This window comes from Psammomys obesus, unplaced genomic scaffold (assembly GCF_907164565.1).
Source record: "Psammomys obesus unplaced genomic scaffold, mPsaObe1.curated_primary_1811, whole genome shotgun sequence".
NCBI classification, from domain to species: domain Eukaryota; kingdom Metazoa; phylum Chordata; class Mammalia; order Rodentia; family Muridae; genus Psammomys; species Psammomys obesus.
Genome location: NW_026590859.1, coordinates 4,869,516 through 4,883,142, shown reverse-complemented (window position 1 = coordinate 4,883,142; position 13,627 = coordinate 4,869,516). Strand labels below are relative to the sequence as shown.

Below are 13,627 nucleotides of genomic sequence, written 5' to 3'. Positions count from 1 at the left end.
ACACACACACACACACACACACACACACACACACACACACACACACCATGACATATTCACACAGACAAACAAAATAAGTAAATAAATGTAAAAGACTTAAAAAACCTCTAAAGCTACTGCACTCACCTCTCATTTCTTCTGCGAAATTCTGGCTCTCACTCAAACATGCTTTGACTTTACAAAGTTCTTCCTCCAGGTGGCAGACTTCTCTGGTCCTTTGCTCAGACTGACTTCTAATGAGACTGTTTTCCTTCTTCACTTCCTAAAAACACATTTAGTTTGTTTTAACCTAAACAAATGCTCAAGTGAGTCACAATTTCTGCCTTAATAAAGGTCCTTAACAGACCTGTCTGTATCTCAGTCAGGAATGAACTTTCCAATATCTAATTAAAGTATCATCTTATCTGAATCAAATCACATCCTAAAAGCAGGTCCCACATCTAAGAATTATATCTTTAGGAAATATATTTCTTCAAACTTTCTATTTGTTAAAGAGGTAGCTCAGAAGAAAAAGCCTATTCACAAGATAATTAAAGACAACAGTTTCAGATTCCTATCAAACCAGATTAGTAAAAAATATCTTCGCAAAGAAATGAGGTGAAACTAAATCACAATGCTCCAAGAACAAATGTTTGCTCTTCACAGCAAAACTAGTGCAAGGTTACTAACACAAGAATGTCCTTATAGACGAAATTCCCTTCAACAAATGTGTTCATCAACAAAGACTACAGCCCATGTATGCATACAGGAGTGTATATTATGAAAAATGCGCTTATAAATAAAGTAGCATCTCTGCCTTCACCAGTATTACCCTCCATGGCGTAAGGTGTGGTCCTAATCACTCAGTACACACCTAACAGAGCTAACTACTCAAAAGACACTGCCTAATATATATGATATCAAAGGCGAGCACAGAATTCATCGTGGATGAGGGAGTCTGAGCACTCACAGGTTCGTTGGGTCCATTATTAAATATTCATCCACACAGGGATGTGTACAGCAAAGTAACACAGATACATATGTAAATGTGCAATTTCATTCTCCTGTGTTGGGAAATCTTAAACTAAACCATGCAAATGAGACACCAAATAAAAACGCTATTGTTCCTCCTTAACAACCTAAGACTGACACAACACATATTAAAAACACTTCAGCACACTGAAACATGTTTCCTTTAGGTTTTCTTTACTATTATAATCTTTATTAACTGTGCATGTATACACACACACATACACACACATGCATGCACACTGAGGAGGCAGGACATGCTATGGCACATATGTGGACAACACAGAACATCTTGGGGTAGTTAGTTCTCTTATTCTACCAGGAGGGCTGCAGGGATCAAGGTCTTTGAGTTTGGCACACTAATTTAAGTAGCTCTATTCATTGAGCTATCTTTCCAGCCCTTTTGTTTGTTTTTGGACAAAGAGTCTCATTTTGTAGACCAGGCTAGCCTCACACTGAATATCTACCTGCCTCTGCCTCCTGAACATTAGAATTAAAACTTTTAATTTTTTTTCCTGAAAGGTACACCCTTTTATCTATATTATTATATTATTATATTAGCCTACCCCCAAGAATTGGCATATCACCACCAACTGAAAGAACTTAAGTATCTCATATCTTAGGGAATGAAAGAAATCCACAAGGCATTTTTTAAAGTTTCATTTCAAAAATATCCTTCAGAGGAGTAGGAAGTCATTTTTTGAATCTTAAAGAAACAATTAAGACCCATCCTCCAAAACCCCACTGCACTGTTAGAAAACAGATGGCCCTGGCGATGCTATGTTGGAAGACTGCCTTCAATTATCAGTCTGCTTACTACCAGCAGATGGGTACCCATGTAACAAAGCCAAATTCAAGAAGAGGGAGAATCTGGCTACTAGGAAGTACTTGAAAACTTGCTGGCAGCTGTTGTGTTCATGTATATACATTCATTTCATCATTAAAATGAGACAGAGCCTGTTGTCAATATTACACTCTTGTCTCCTGTGTTCTGATCCTGTCTTGCTTGCACCAGGAAACTGACTATGAAATTAAGATATCAATAAGAATCAAAGGACAGCTGCAATAAATCTCAAGACTGAGAGGTTAACCTGCATTCTAGTCAGTATTCAAGCTTGGAAGAAAAAAATCATGAAGGTAAAACAATATAACTGATTAAAATTAGCATTAATAAACTAGAGAAATGTAATCACTTGTTTGTTCTTCAGGCTAAGAATAATCACCACCTAGTGAGATCACAGATGAAAGACAGAGCATGTTGAGCACCTTGACAAGTGTAATGGGGCACCAGCATTAGTATTTCTTCCCCAAGTGTAACAGTTGGAAGATCACCAGAAAGGAATCATGAATTGACTTACTACTTTTATGATTTACAAATTATTCTTACTAATATAAAAAAATAAAAAACATCAAACCAAACCTTGGCCCTGAGAAGGAAGCTGGGAAGGCAATGCATGATACACAGAGCGCACCTCCATAGGAAAGAACGTTTACAGGGCGGAGGGGAGCTGGAGAAAGCAGGTACCACAAAGGGGAGGGGTTTTTGTTATGTGTGCATGCCTGTTGATCTCTCTGTGTCTTAGTCCATAACTGCAGACATTTAAGAAAATACCAAGCTCAATGAAAAATTAGGGTGTCTTTCTCCATTTTGGCATAAGCTTTGTAAATATTTGTTACTAACAAAGGAATGTTCAACCAATACTGGGACCCAGCAGGCTTATAATGCCATGACTGCAACCAACCCAAGAATTTTAAGAGGCCAGAATTTAGAAAATGAACATCTGAAAATGAATGCACAGGCTGCCATCCATCAGCAATTAGTTTTCCATGAGGCTACAGCCACTTAAGTCTTGATTGGGTAGCTCATTAGCAACAATGAGTTAAGCATACAAGGATATATTCTCCTAGGCATCACTTGCGTCCTCACATGATTTGCAAAATTGGGCACTACTCTGGAAAAACAGTAATATCTACCACACGCCAGCGCTAGAGCTTAGCAGGCAATCCTACCCAGAGCAGCTCAGTTTAGGAGCGGCGAGGGAAGCATCACTTCCTAGGGCCAGACAAATCAAACTGCAGTTAGTGTGTGCATTTCATGATCCCATCCATGAGCACAGCGTAATATGTCCCCTGCTGGGTGAAGGCTATCTATGTGGGGATGGAATGGATGCAAAAGATGTGCTTTCTCCCTTCTACTTTGTCATTCTTGCCTGCCAGACCACATTCCTTAGAGGGCCTAATATAATACAGATCCCTATGCCTAGCAAGGTCCCCAAGCAAGTGTTTCCTCATCCTGCCTGTCAATGATGGAATTTTACTGCCAAACCACAGTGCGATGGAGGCTGGCACTTTAAACGAAGTGAACAGCTTATCTAACCAATCCTCCCATCACTTTGATACTAAATGCTAACTTTACCCTTGATTGGGCCATTAAATCACATTTTCCAGCACTGATAATTTCTAATTGCAAGAAGGATATTAGTTTACTAAACACAGTCAAGAAAAATTTCAATACAGCTGTCACATCATTTCAGCATCCAGAACCTATAAGCACATTGAACTTGTTTGTGCTTACTTATAATTAGATACAGAAAGACAGCAGATAATGAAATATGAAAAGTCTCAAATGCACTGTGTCCTGGCCATGATCCTTAAAGGGCTGGCATATAACCACAAATAATTCTAACATCAAAGATCATTAAGATTTGCGAAACAAAAACAATACTGAACTTCCATGATTTACTTACTAGACACTTAACATGCTGTGCACCAAGCCACACTTTATATGAAACAGTGGACTTAATCATGAATACAGTCTTGAAAGGGAAGGCTATTATTTACAACTGCAGAATAGAAAGGGATCATTCCAAGGTCACACGGTAGCCAGCACACATCCAGATTGCTCCCACTAGAGCCATCACCACTGTAATCCCCAAGCTACATCAGCACTCTGACAAGTCACTTCTCTGGTCCCAACCACAGCTCAAAGCACAAGAAGCCCTTTCAACTCCTATTGCTTTATACCCAAAAGAATACCCTCAGGCAAACATAAACATAAATTAGGATGAATAGTAAATTCCTATCTCTGGTCATGTGCTGAGTGCTTTCCACACGACTATGTTCATTTGAACATGGTAGGTGTAAAATGCAGAGCATCCTGGAATTAGAGAGAGAACCACAACCCAGACTACATGGGGATAAAAGTAAGTCTTCAGAAACACCTCCAAGACCATATCCAGCCTATTAAAATGCCTCAGCAAGTCATGCTAATGGTATTTAGACTCTGAACCAGATGATAGTTCTACAGAATGTTGCCACAGGCATCCAGGCAAGTCGCAAGAGATCTCCTGGCTAAAGGCAAGCTCACAGAGGGAAGAGCTCCATGCCAGTTCGCCTGTGGAAATGTTAGCAGAAGCATCTGTTGGTTGGTCCCCACTGGCCAAAAGACAAACATTTGTTTTGCTGCAATAAACACACACTAAAAATGTTTGCAGATGAGCCCATCACAGGATCTGACTGTTTCCACTTGGGGTGCAGGAGTTGAATGTCCCCACCCCATCTCCAGCAGTACTCCCCCTTTGTTGCTGGCTGCTTAAATAACTTCCTCTTTGCTATGACAGGTGTTCTCATTTACAATCAAATGCCAAAGGGGCAAACATTTAGACTTTATCACCTAGATAAGGAACTGTCATTAGGGACAAAATTGTTTTTCTTTCATTGTTAGCAGGCTGAAAAGTGATGACAAAACAGCTCAATAGTGGGAAAACATTTTTTTTTTTCTGTAGTATCTGAGAAACCACCTCTACTGGTCTTCTGTACTTTAATTTGTGCCTCTACTCAAATCCATCCATCAGCTGTTCCTACATGCTTCTTAATTAAGCCCTTTAAAACAAACTGCAGGCCACCAAGGAAGTTCAGAGAAGCCAAAGTGACATGGGTAGAAATAAAACCCTCAGAACACTCCCACAGCCATGCACTCGAAAGCCCTCACCCACTGCCTGGAGAACAGGAGTCTCTACAGGCAACACTGGCCAGGAAGCACACAAAACCCTAAAGTCAACACTCACTTCTAAAGAGGAATACCATTCATAACTACATGATTTTGCTTAGTTATTGACTCATTTACTTACTTATTTTAGGCAATGCCAGAGAATGAACTAAGGTCATTTCTTTAAGTCTATGATATCAACGGGTTTTTTTGTTGTTGTTTGTGAGTGTTGTTTGTTTGTTTGTTTGTTTGTTTTTCGAGAGTCACTTTGTAGACCAGGCTGGCCTCCAACTCAGAGATCTGCATCCGACTAACTATGCCTCCTGAGCGCTGGAATTACAAGTGTGTGCCAACACGCCCAGCTTCCACGGGTTTTTAACACTGTGTAGTTTCAAACTAATCTTCAAAATGTTTTCAAACCCCAGCATTGTAGAGACAAGGCAATCCCTATACTAGCCTGGGACACACAGCCAGAGTGTATCTCAAAACCAAAAAAAGCAAGTGCATGCCAGCACAGGCCTGTAATCCCAGCACTTGGGAGGAAAGGGCACTGGGATCAGGAATTTAAGGCTCGCCTTAGCTACTTAGTAGACTTTAGGCCATCCTAGGCAACTTAATGAGATTCTGCCAAATAGACAGACAGACAGACAGACAGATAGATAGACACACACAGGTAGGTAGATAGATGAGAAGGTAGAGCTATAAATTAAATAATAATCCACATTAATAGTTTCATTTATCCCCTTTATATTCTGAACAATTACTTCTTTGTTTCATAATTCCATCTCTCAAGTAGTATAAAATAATCTTTAAAACAGTGATTCTCAACCTTCCTAATGCTGTGACCTTTTAATACAGTTCCTCATGCTGTGGTGACCCCAACCATAAAATTATTTTCATTGCTACTTCATTACTGTAATTTCGCTACTGTTATGCATTGTAATGTAAATATTTGATATATAGGATATCTGATATGCAACCCTGTGAAAGGATCATTCAACCCCCAAAGGGACCTCAACCCACAGATTAAGAACCACTGCTTTAAAACTTGTTTACAGTGCTGGAGAGACTGCTCAGAGGCTAAGAGCAGTGGCTGCTGCTCTTCCAGAGGACACAGAGGCTCACTCCAACTCTAGATCAGACACCTCTCTTCTGGCCTCTGTGGACACCAAGCATACATGTGGTGCACAGACAATACATACACATAAAATACAAATTTGCTAAAAACATGAATAATAGTTTCAAAATAAAAAGGGGGAATAAGGACATATTCTACATACATAAAGCACTTTCACATTAACATCTGGAAAAGAAAAATATATATGGTACATACATATATAAACTTCTAAGAAATGATAGAGTCCCTTTTTAGACCAGGGAGATGACTCAGTGTGCAAAGGTACCTGTCGCCAAGCCTGCTCTCTTGAGTCTGATCCGGGGAACCCAAATAAAGATGAAAAGGGAGAACCAATGCCTCCAAGCTGTACTCTTAACTCCATGATCATGCTGCGACCATGTGCTTATTCCATATGTGCATGCACACACATGTGCACACACACACACACTTTTCCAAGAAAGACATTGTTTTTGTTGTCATACTTCATCCTATGTGGGTTCTGTTCCTTGACCCACCCACTCACATACCTCACTGCTTCTCCTCAGCTCATTTTCTGTGATCTGACTCGCCTGAAGAGCTTGTTCTGTTCTGTTGAACTTTTGCCTAATTTCTTCCAAACTTCTTTCTAACTGTTGTTTCATTGACGTGACCTACAAAAAGAGAAGAAAATAAATAAGTTTTGAATTCATGTTCTCTGTGAATAATCAACTGCTCTTAAATTTAAAAATGAGAAAAACAAAAAAGCTGAGCTAGAAGAGAAAGGCAGGAGTCATTACACCCGATTCCAGAAGCTCAAGGGCATCACAGCCCTCACTATATGCTACAGGGCTGTGGGGTTTGCCTGGGCACATCCTCCTGTGCACTTCGCAGCATCTCTATGGGCCCACAGGATCTACATAAGCAGTTACTTTATTTTTTAGAAATGATGACAAGAAAAAAAAGTCCATATGTTTTCAGAACATCATAGGCCTAACTACACAGTACACAAATAAGTCAGGGACACACCCAAATGTTCACACTACAGAAAGAAATTAAACACACCAGCGAAGACAGAGATTGGGGATATATGTGGCAACCAAGAATACAGACTGCAGTGGAGGTTCCTGCCTCTCAACCCATGAGCAAACAGCTCCCCAAGAGTAGCACTATAATCAAGGCCTGAGGTTGTCCCACTAAGTATAGCTAGCCAAGAGCCAGGGACCATGTGGCAAAAATGAAGTGTGTGAGGGAAGGGCAAAAGATGAACTTCACAGGGAACCAGGGTAGCCACCTGGGTCTGCCACCTAAGAGATAGCTGGCCTAGTAAGGGGGCAGGAGTGACTACATGGTTTTGAGCAGAAGAGCTATGGATCTGACTGATGTGATGGTAGCTTTGCTTTGGTTACTGACTGAAAACAGGCTGTTAAGAAACAAACACAGGTGGGGGGTTAAGGGGAGACAGGAGGCTGGCATGGCAACTGAGAATGGTAACGGGGCTCTGAACGTAGCAATGGACATAGTTAAAACATAGTGCGTAAACACAGACAGAAAAGTCAAATTCATTCTTAGCTCGGAGGAAAGGCACATGGGAAGGTTTCTGGGGTGGATGATGACCCTCATAGGTAATAGTGACAAGACCACATGGTGTAAAATCTGTAAGAACAAAGGGTGGAGATAAGCATGGTGAAATATGTCTTCTGGACATGACAGGACTATTGTAGTCATGAACTTAGAGCAACTATGGCTGCATGCTCAAGACCTGCACAAGATCAAATTGTTCAATGCTCCAGCATGGACTGGGGAGGAGGTGCTTGCTACCTCCCACCCCTGAGAAGCAACAGACAACTGATGGCTGCTGGGAGAGGAACAGTCAGTTTTCTTTAAGGGTAGGCCAGCCAAGCTCCACTGGATGGCCCCATACCCATGAGTACATGAACAGTACAAACTGGACTCAGGGATTATAGAACACAAAACACAGGATATGAAGTTGGGAGTGTAGATCTGAAAAACATTAAGAACAGAAAGGAGGTAAATATGATCAAAACACATTACATGTATTTTTAAATTTTTCAAAGAATAAAAAGTATTAAACTAAAAAAACTAAATTTACTATCATTTACACGGAAATACAGACACGCACATTACATATACAAACATGTGCATCCACAGAGGTAAACTCAGCAGCTTTGATGGACTGAGATGTGAAACAAGAAGTGCAGATGCCCTCAAAGTGCTGGCCTGGCCACTGGAAAGACTGTAACTCCTGTTTAGTGGGATGTAGAGGCCTAAAGAGGGACTTATCTTCACAACAACAGCTGAAGCCCTATGATTAACTCACCAGGGACCCACACAGGTAGAATGCCCTCGGTTTAGAAGACACCTCCAGGCTGAAGACATAATTCAAGATCTACCATAACATAGGTACACGCCAAGCCAGGAACCTGGGTACACCACTCTGAGAGTCTTAAGCCTACAGGCAACTACCTGAGCTCTAATGAGCTGAGGAAGAAACTACTCAGGACAACCCCACATCCCTTTTTATATACCACATAGTGACCAGAATACCACAGACTTTCACTGATATTCAGACCTGAAAACCCAGCCTTTTTACCCCTTTTCTGAGGAAAGTGAGCCATAAAGGTTGTTTCCGCTTTGAAAGGGACAGAGCATTTAATGAGAAGCATTTATGAAGCTGGTTCCATATTTGCAGTAGAGAAAAGCTGATCCCACAGGTACTGGGATGAACAGTTGTCTCAGAGACTGAGGAGAGCAAGAGGAGAATGAGTCTTAGGTTCTAGTGACTACAGGACAGGAGCAGGGCCTAGTGTGCTTCTGCTCAGTAGCATGACCACATACAACAGTTACGGTCTTCCTGCACAAGTGCTGTAACAAAGGATTTTAGTTTTTACCAAAAAAAAAAAAAGATAAATGTTTAAGATGAACATATTTATCCTGAAATATTACATTTTTCAAAAAGTATGTATCAAACATCACTTTTTGTGTGTGTGCTTTTAACTATCAGTTAAAACCACTAGGTCAGCTGAGACACAGACAGAGTATGTGTGCAGACCGTGAAAACTAGGTTCAGTGGCCTACCTTCTCCAGTTCCAGCTGGAGGACACTGACTGAATGTTTGGCTTGCTGTAACTCCTGAGTAAGTCTGGTTTTCATCTGAGTGTACTCATGGTCCAGAGCTTGGAAAGATCGATGCTGTCGGGACAGCTCCTGAAAAGCAAACCATCAGGTCAAGAAAGCATGGACAAAGACCATCCCAGGTGCAGCACACACTCTACCAGACAAGGCTCCCTGCAAAGTCTGAGAGGGACAGGGAGTCATGCCGACCATCTGCTGAATGCACATACAACCATCCTGGATGCCCAGGTCTCCGAGGGCCTATCACCTATCTCAGTCATCTCAATGTTGAAGGATGGAGGGCAGGAAAGAGTAGCTGAGCTGAAATCAACATAACCTAGCACAGAAACACACTAAAAATTTGGCTTAGGAGGTAGAAAGATAGCTCAGTATAGAAAATGCTGGCCATCTAAGTATGAGCACCAAAGTGTGAACCCCAAGAACCCCAAAAAAGCCAGGCAGGCATACAGCCACCTGTAATCTCAGCACTCAAGAGGCAGAGGAAGTAGATTCCCAGGGCAAGCTGGTTAGCTGGAACGCATCGGCTAGCTCTGGGCTCAACAGAGAGAGCCTGCCTCTGAAAAATAAGAAGGAGAGCCCCTGAAGAAGACACCCATCACCAGCTTCAAGCCTCCTCACTCATGCCCACACATGTGCACCCGCACTCACACGTGCCCATACACACATAGACCATACACTTTTTTAAAAAATGGGTATAGGAGCTGAGCATGGTCTCACAAACACACACACACACACACACCCCTAGTCCAGCACTTGGGCAATGGAAGCAAAAGGATCAGGAGTTCAAGGAACCTGGGCTTAAATAAGCTCATGTCCAAAAAGAGAGAAAGAAAAGAAAAGGGGGCTTAACTAATCAGTCATACACCACTTACCATGGTCTTCACTTGAAAAAAAGAAGTAAATGTTCCTAGTTAACTTTCACAACCAGGGCGATGTCAAATTAACATGTATGCTCAGACTGAAGTACCTAACAATTCACACTGGCAAAATACCAGCCCACCTTTGGCTCCCTGACCTCTTCAGATACCTCATGAGGTGATTAACCAACTCACAGCCTTAAGAGACAACTGAACAACATGAATCTCTCCTCTCACTGTGGAGAGAGTGCTCAGAGATGCTCCTTTCCAACTCAGCCTCAAATCTCACCACCATTAAGAAAAGCGAATCAAAAAGTAAGTGACGGGAAAAGTACAAAAGTGCAAATGTGACAGAAAGTGCAGTGGCCTTGTGCTCACAAAGCATGTCTACTCCATAATGTTCTCAGTGGTGACAAACAGTTCTTCCTTCCAAATTGCAAAAACAGGTCTTTCTCATAAAAAGCCCTTTGTGAACCCATTCACCTCACCTCCTGAAGCTCCTTTTCTTTCTCCTTGACTTTCTGTTCCAGAGAACGTTTGGCACTTTCTGCATTCTGTCGCTGACAACTCAATTCCTCAGTCAAATGCTTCAGTTTTTGTTCCAAGGTAGTACACTGACAACAAACAAAAATGTTCCACACAAAACAAGTTACTCAAAGAAGGAAGCCAAATTTTGTGTTTTAAGAAATTTTAATCCAGACCAGTATGGTGATTCATACCTTGAAACTCAGCACTGGAGAGGCAGAGGCAGGCAGATTATCTGAGGCCAGCCTGGTCTACATATTGAGTTCCAGGACAGCCAGGGCTACACAGTGAGACCCTGGTCAAAAACCCAAGTAAAATAAAACAAATAAAATAAAAGTAACTTGTAGTCCCTAGAATCTGTCTCATGTTTACCATATTTTAGTTTTCTTATTTCATTTTAAAAACCAGGTTTATATTCATTATCCAAATCCTAAGTCAACTATGGTTCTATTAGCACATATGAAATTTATACCCAGGAAATACCAAAGATGTTAAACATCAGTACGTTTTAAAACACTTCACAATATGTGTCATGGGAAAGGGAAACAGTGGTGTCAGAATGGACCAACACCACCACACAGCAAGCAAGTCAAACGGCAGCACTAGACCTGAGAGCTCAGGAGGCCAAAGCACTTGCCGCCAAGACTGACAGTGACCACATGAAGAGCTGGATTGATGGTCTGCACCTGTAAGCCCAGCACACCCATGGCAAGATGGCGCAGAGGGGCATGAAAAGAACCCAGAAATTCTTGCTCCAGCTAAGCTGACAGCTTATCCCTCCAAGATGTCCTCTGATCTCCTTCACATAGAGCTTTTAGAAGATAAAACTCAGCTGTACACATGGCACACACCTGTAATTTCAGCATTCAAGAGCCTGAGACAAGAAAATCATCAGTTTTGAGGCCAGCCTGAGCTACATAGTGGAACACTTTCTCAACAAAAATCAATAAATGCTTTGTGTGTGCGTGTATATATGTAATCTGTTGTGCAGATGAATGCCCAGGTTTTTTCTTGTATGCTGGGAATCCTCTCAGGTTCAGAGCAAGCACTTGACTAACTGAACCATTTCCCCAGCCTCAGAAAACATTAAATGCTTGAGCCTATAGATCAAATTCACTTTCTGCTTCAGACGTTAAGATACCTTCATTGTTACAACTACTGACTAAGCTTTTTCATTCCCAAGGAACTCTATATATAGTTAACAAATAGTAATTGAGAACCTACTGTGTCCTGCACTCTTCTGGGCTTTGGAAAGACAACTCAAAGATCATTGCCCATAAGACAGACTGGCATTCTGATGGTTGACAATGTCACAAAAACAAAACAAGCACTAAAGTAAAGGAACTCTTGGCGCCCTCTACTGACACTCCTTCAAAGGACAACACATTCCTAAGGGAGTGCAATCCTTTCTTTACAGATAGGGTAGTTTAAAATAGAGCCTCGAGGATATTTATAGTCCACTAAAAGACGTTTTGAATACATTGTGGCATCAAGGATGCACAACCCATGTGTAAATAACTGGCACTGGATGTCACGCATGCCCCACAATGCCCTAAAGGAAGGTGCTCACCCTTCCTAATGCTGCAGCACTTTACCACAGTTCCTCACGCCGTGGAGGCCCAAGAGAAAATTATCCTCATTGCTACTTCATAACTCTGATTTTGCTAGTTATCAACTGCAATATAAAAACGTAATATGTGGGATATCTGATATGTGAGCCCTGTGAAAGGGTTGTCCGACCCTCAAAGGGGTGTGACCCAAAAGGTGAAGAACCATGGCTCTAAATTACACAGCGCTCAGGTTCTTGCAGCTCTGTAGCTTATGACCCTGGGCATTCCCTTCCAGCCACAAAATGTAGTCTGTAAATAGCTGGGAAAGACCCACACGACAAACAAGCATTCACTCACTTGAAAGAACAGAGTACACTAGCTCCATTTTACTTAATAAGCAATTCTAATGACACATATTATGTGTTATATTAGCAAAACATTTAACAAAGTCATATTAGGCACAAGAAAAAACAAAAATGAATTTCCAGTTGGGAAGATTTGAAAATGACTTGGGGAAAAAGGACATCCAAAAGGCACTGAAATAAAACTAAATCTTAAGGACCTGGGAGAACAGTAATGAATGAAAGCCAGAGTCAGGTTCTTAGCACTTTCCAAGCCAAAAGCTCTACCAATAACCTGACTGGAGACCTCACCAAATATGACAGAACAAAGATCCTCTCCCACCCAAAAGAAGACTACTGCTAATTCTTACTACAGCAAGTCCTGGGGCTAGACAAATGCTCAATTCAAAATTAGCTGAGTTGAATATGAACTCAATAATAAGTTGTGATAATAGCAATTAATATTAAAAATTCACCCTGTCCCACGTATTACACCAAAACTTTTACAAAATTCACCTCAACCTTTACAAACCCTTAATACAACACCACTTTGAAAAAGATAGAAAAGACATAATCCTAACTATTCCACACAGCAACAAATACAATTCTGAACATAACTTTGAAATAAACTCTGAGTAAAAAGAAGGAATTGGATTATTTAGAGAGTTCAGAGCTCAAATATAAACACAACACTGGGAAGAAAACAAAACAAAATAAGCAAACAAACCTCAACCCAGAATATACTTTGGGAATGAAGAGGAATCAAAATATCTTTAAATAAAAGGAAGCTACGACCTTGTGGCCAGCACACAACCCTAACAATGGAATAGGAAGAGCTTTAAGCAAAAAGGTAATGACCAAAAAGCGAAACCCTGGAGCATTTAGAAAGGAAGAAAACACAAAAAAAGCAAAAATAATCTCTGACAAAGAAGAAAGAAAGAGAGAAAGAAAGAAAGAAAGAAAGAAAGAAAGAGAGAAAGAAAGAGAGAGAGAAAGAGAGAGAAAGAAAGAAAGAGAGAAAGAAAGAGAAAGAGAGAAAGAAAGAGAGAAAGAGAAAGAAAGAGAAAGAAAGAAAGAAAGAAAGAAAGAAAGAAAGAAAGAAAGAAAGA

General features: G+C 40.9%; 1 protein-coding gene across 1 annotated transcript in view; it reads right to left on the bottom strand.

The window, feature by feature from the left end:
* The window catches only part of Cenpf (centromere protein F), a 41,279-nt gene that overhangs the window by 19,452 nt on the left and 8,200 nt on the right, over nt 1–13,627 (bottom strand). The window contains exons 7-10 of the mRNA XM_055609277.1: nt 10,591–10,716; nt 9,189–9,317; nt 6,641–6,763; nt 127–262 (exon numbers count right to left, since the gene is read on the bottom strand). Coding sequence (XP_055465252.1) covers nt 127–262; nt 6,641–6,763; nt 9,189–9,317; nt 10,591–10,716 — 514 coding nt within the window. The remainder of the gene's footprint in view (nt 1–126; nt 263–6,640; nt 6,764–9,188; nt 9,318–10,590; nt 10,717–13,627) is intronic.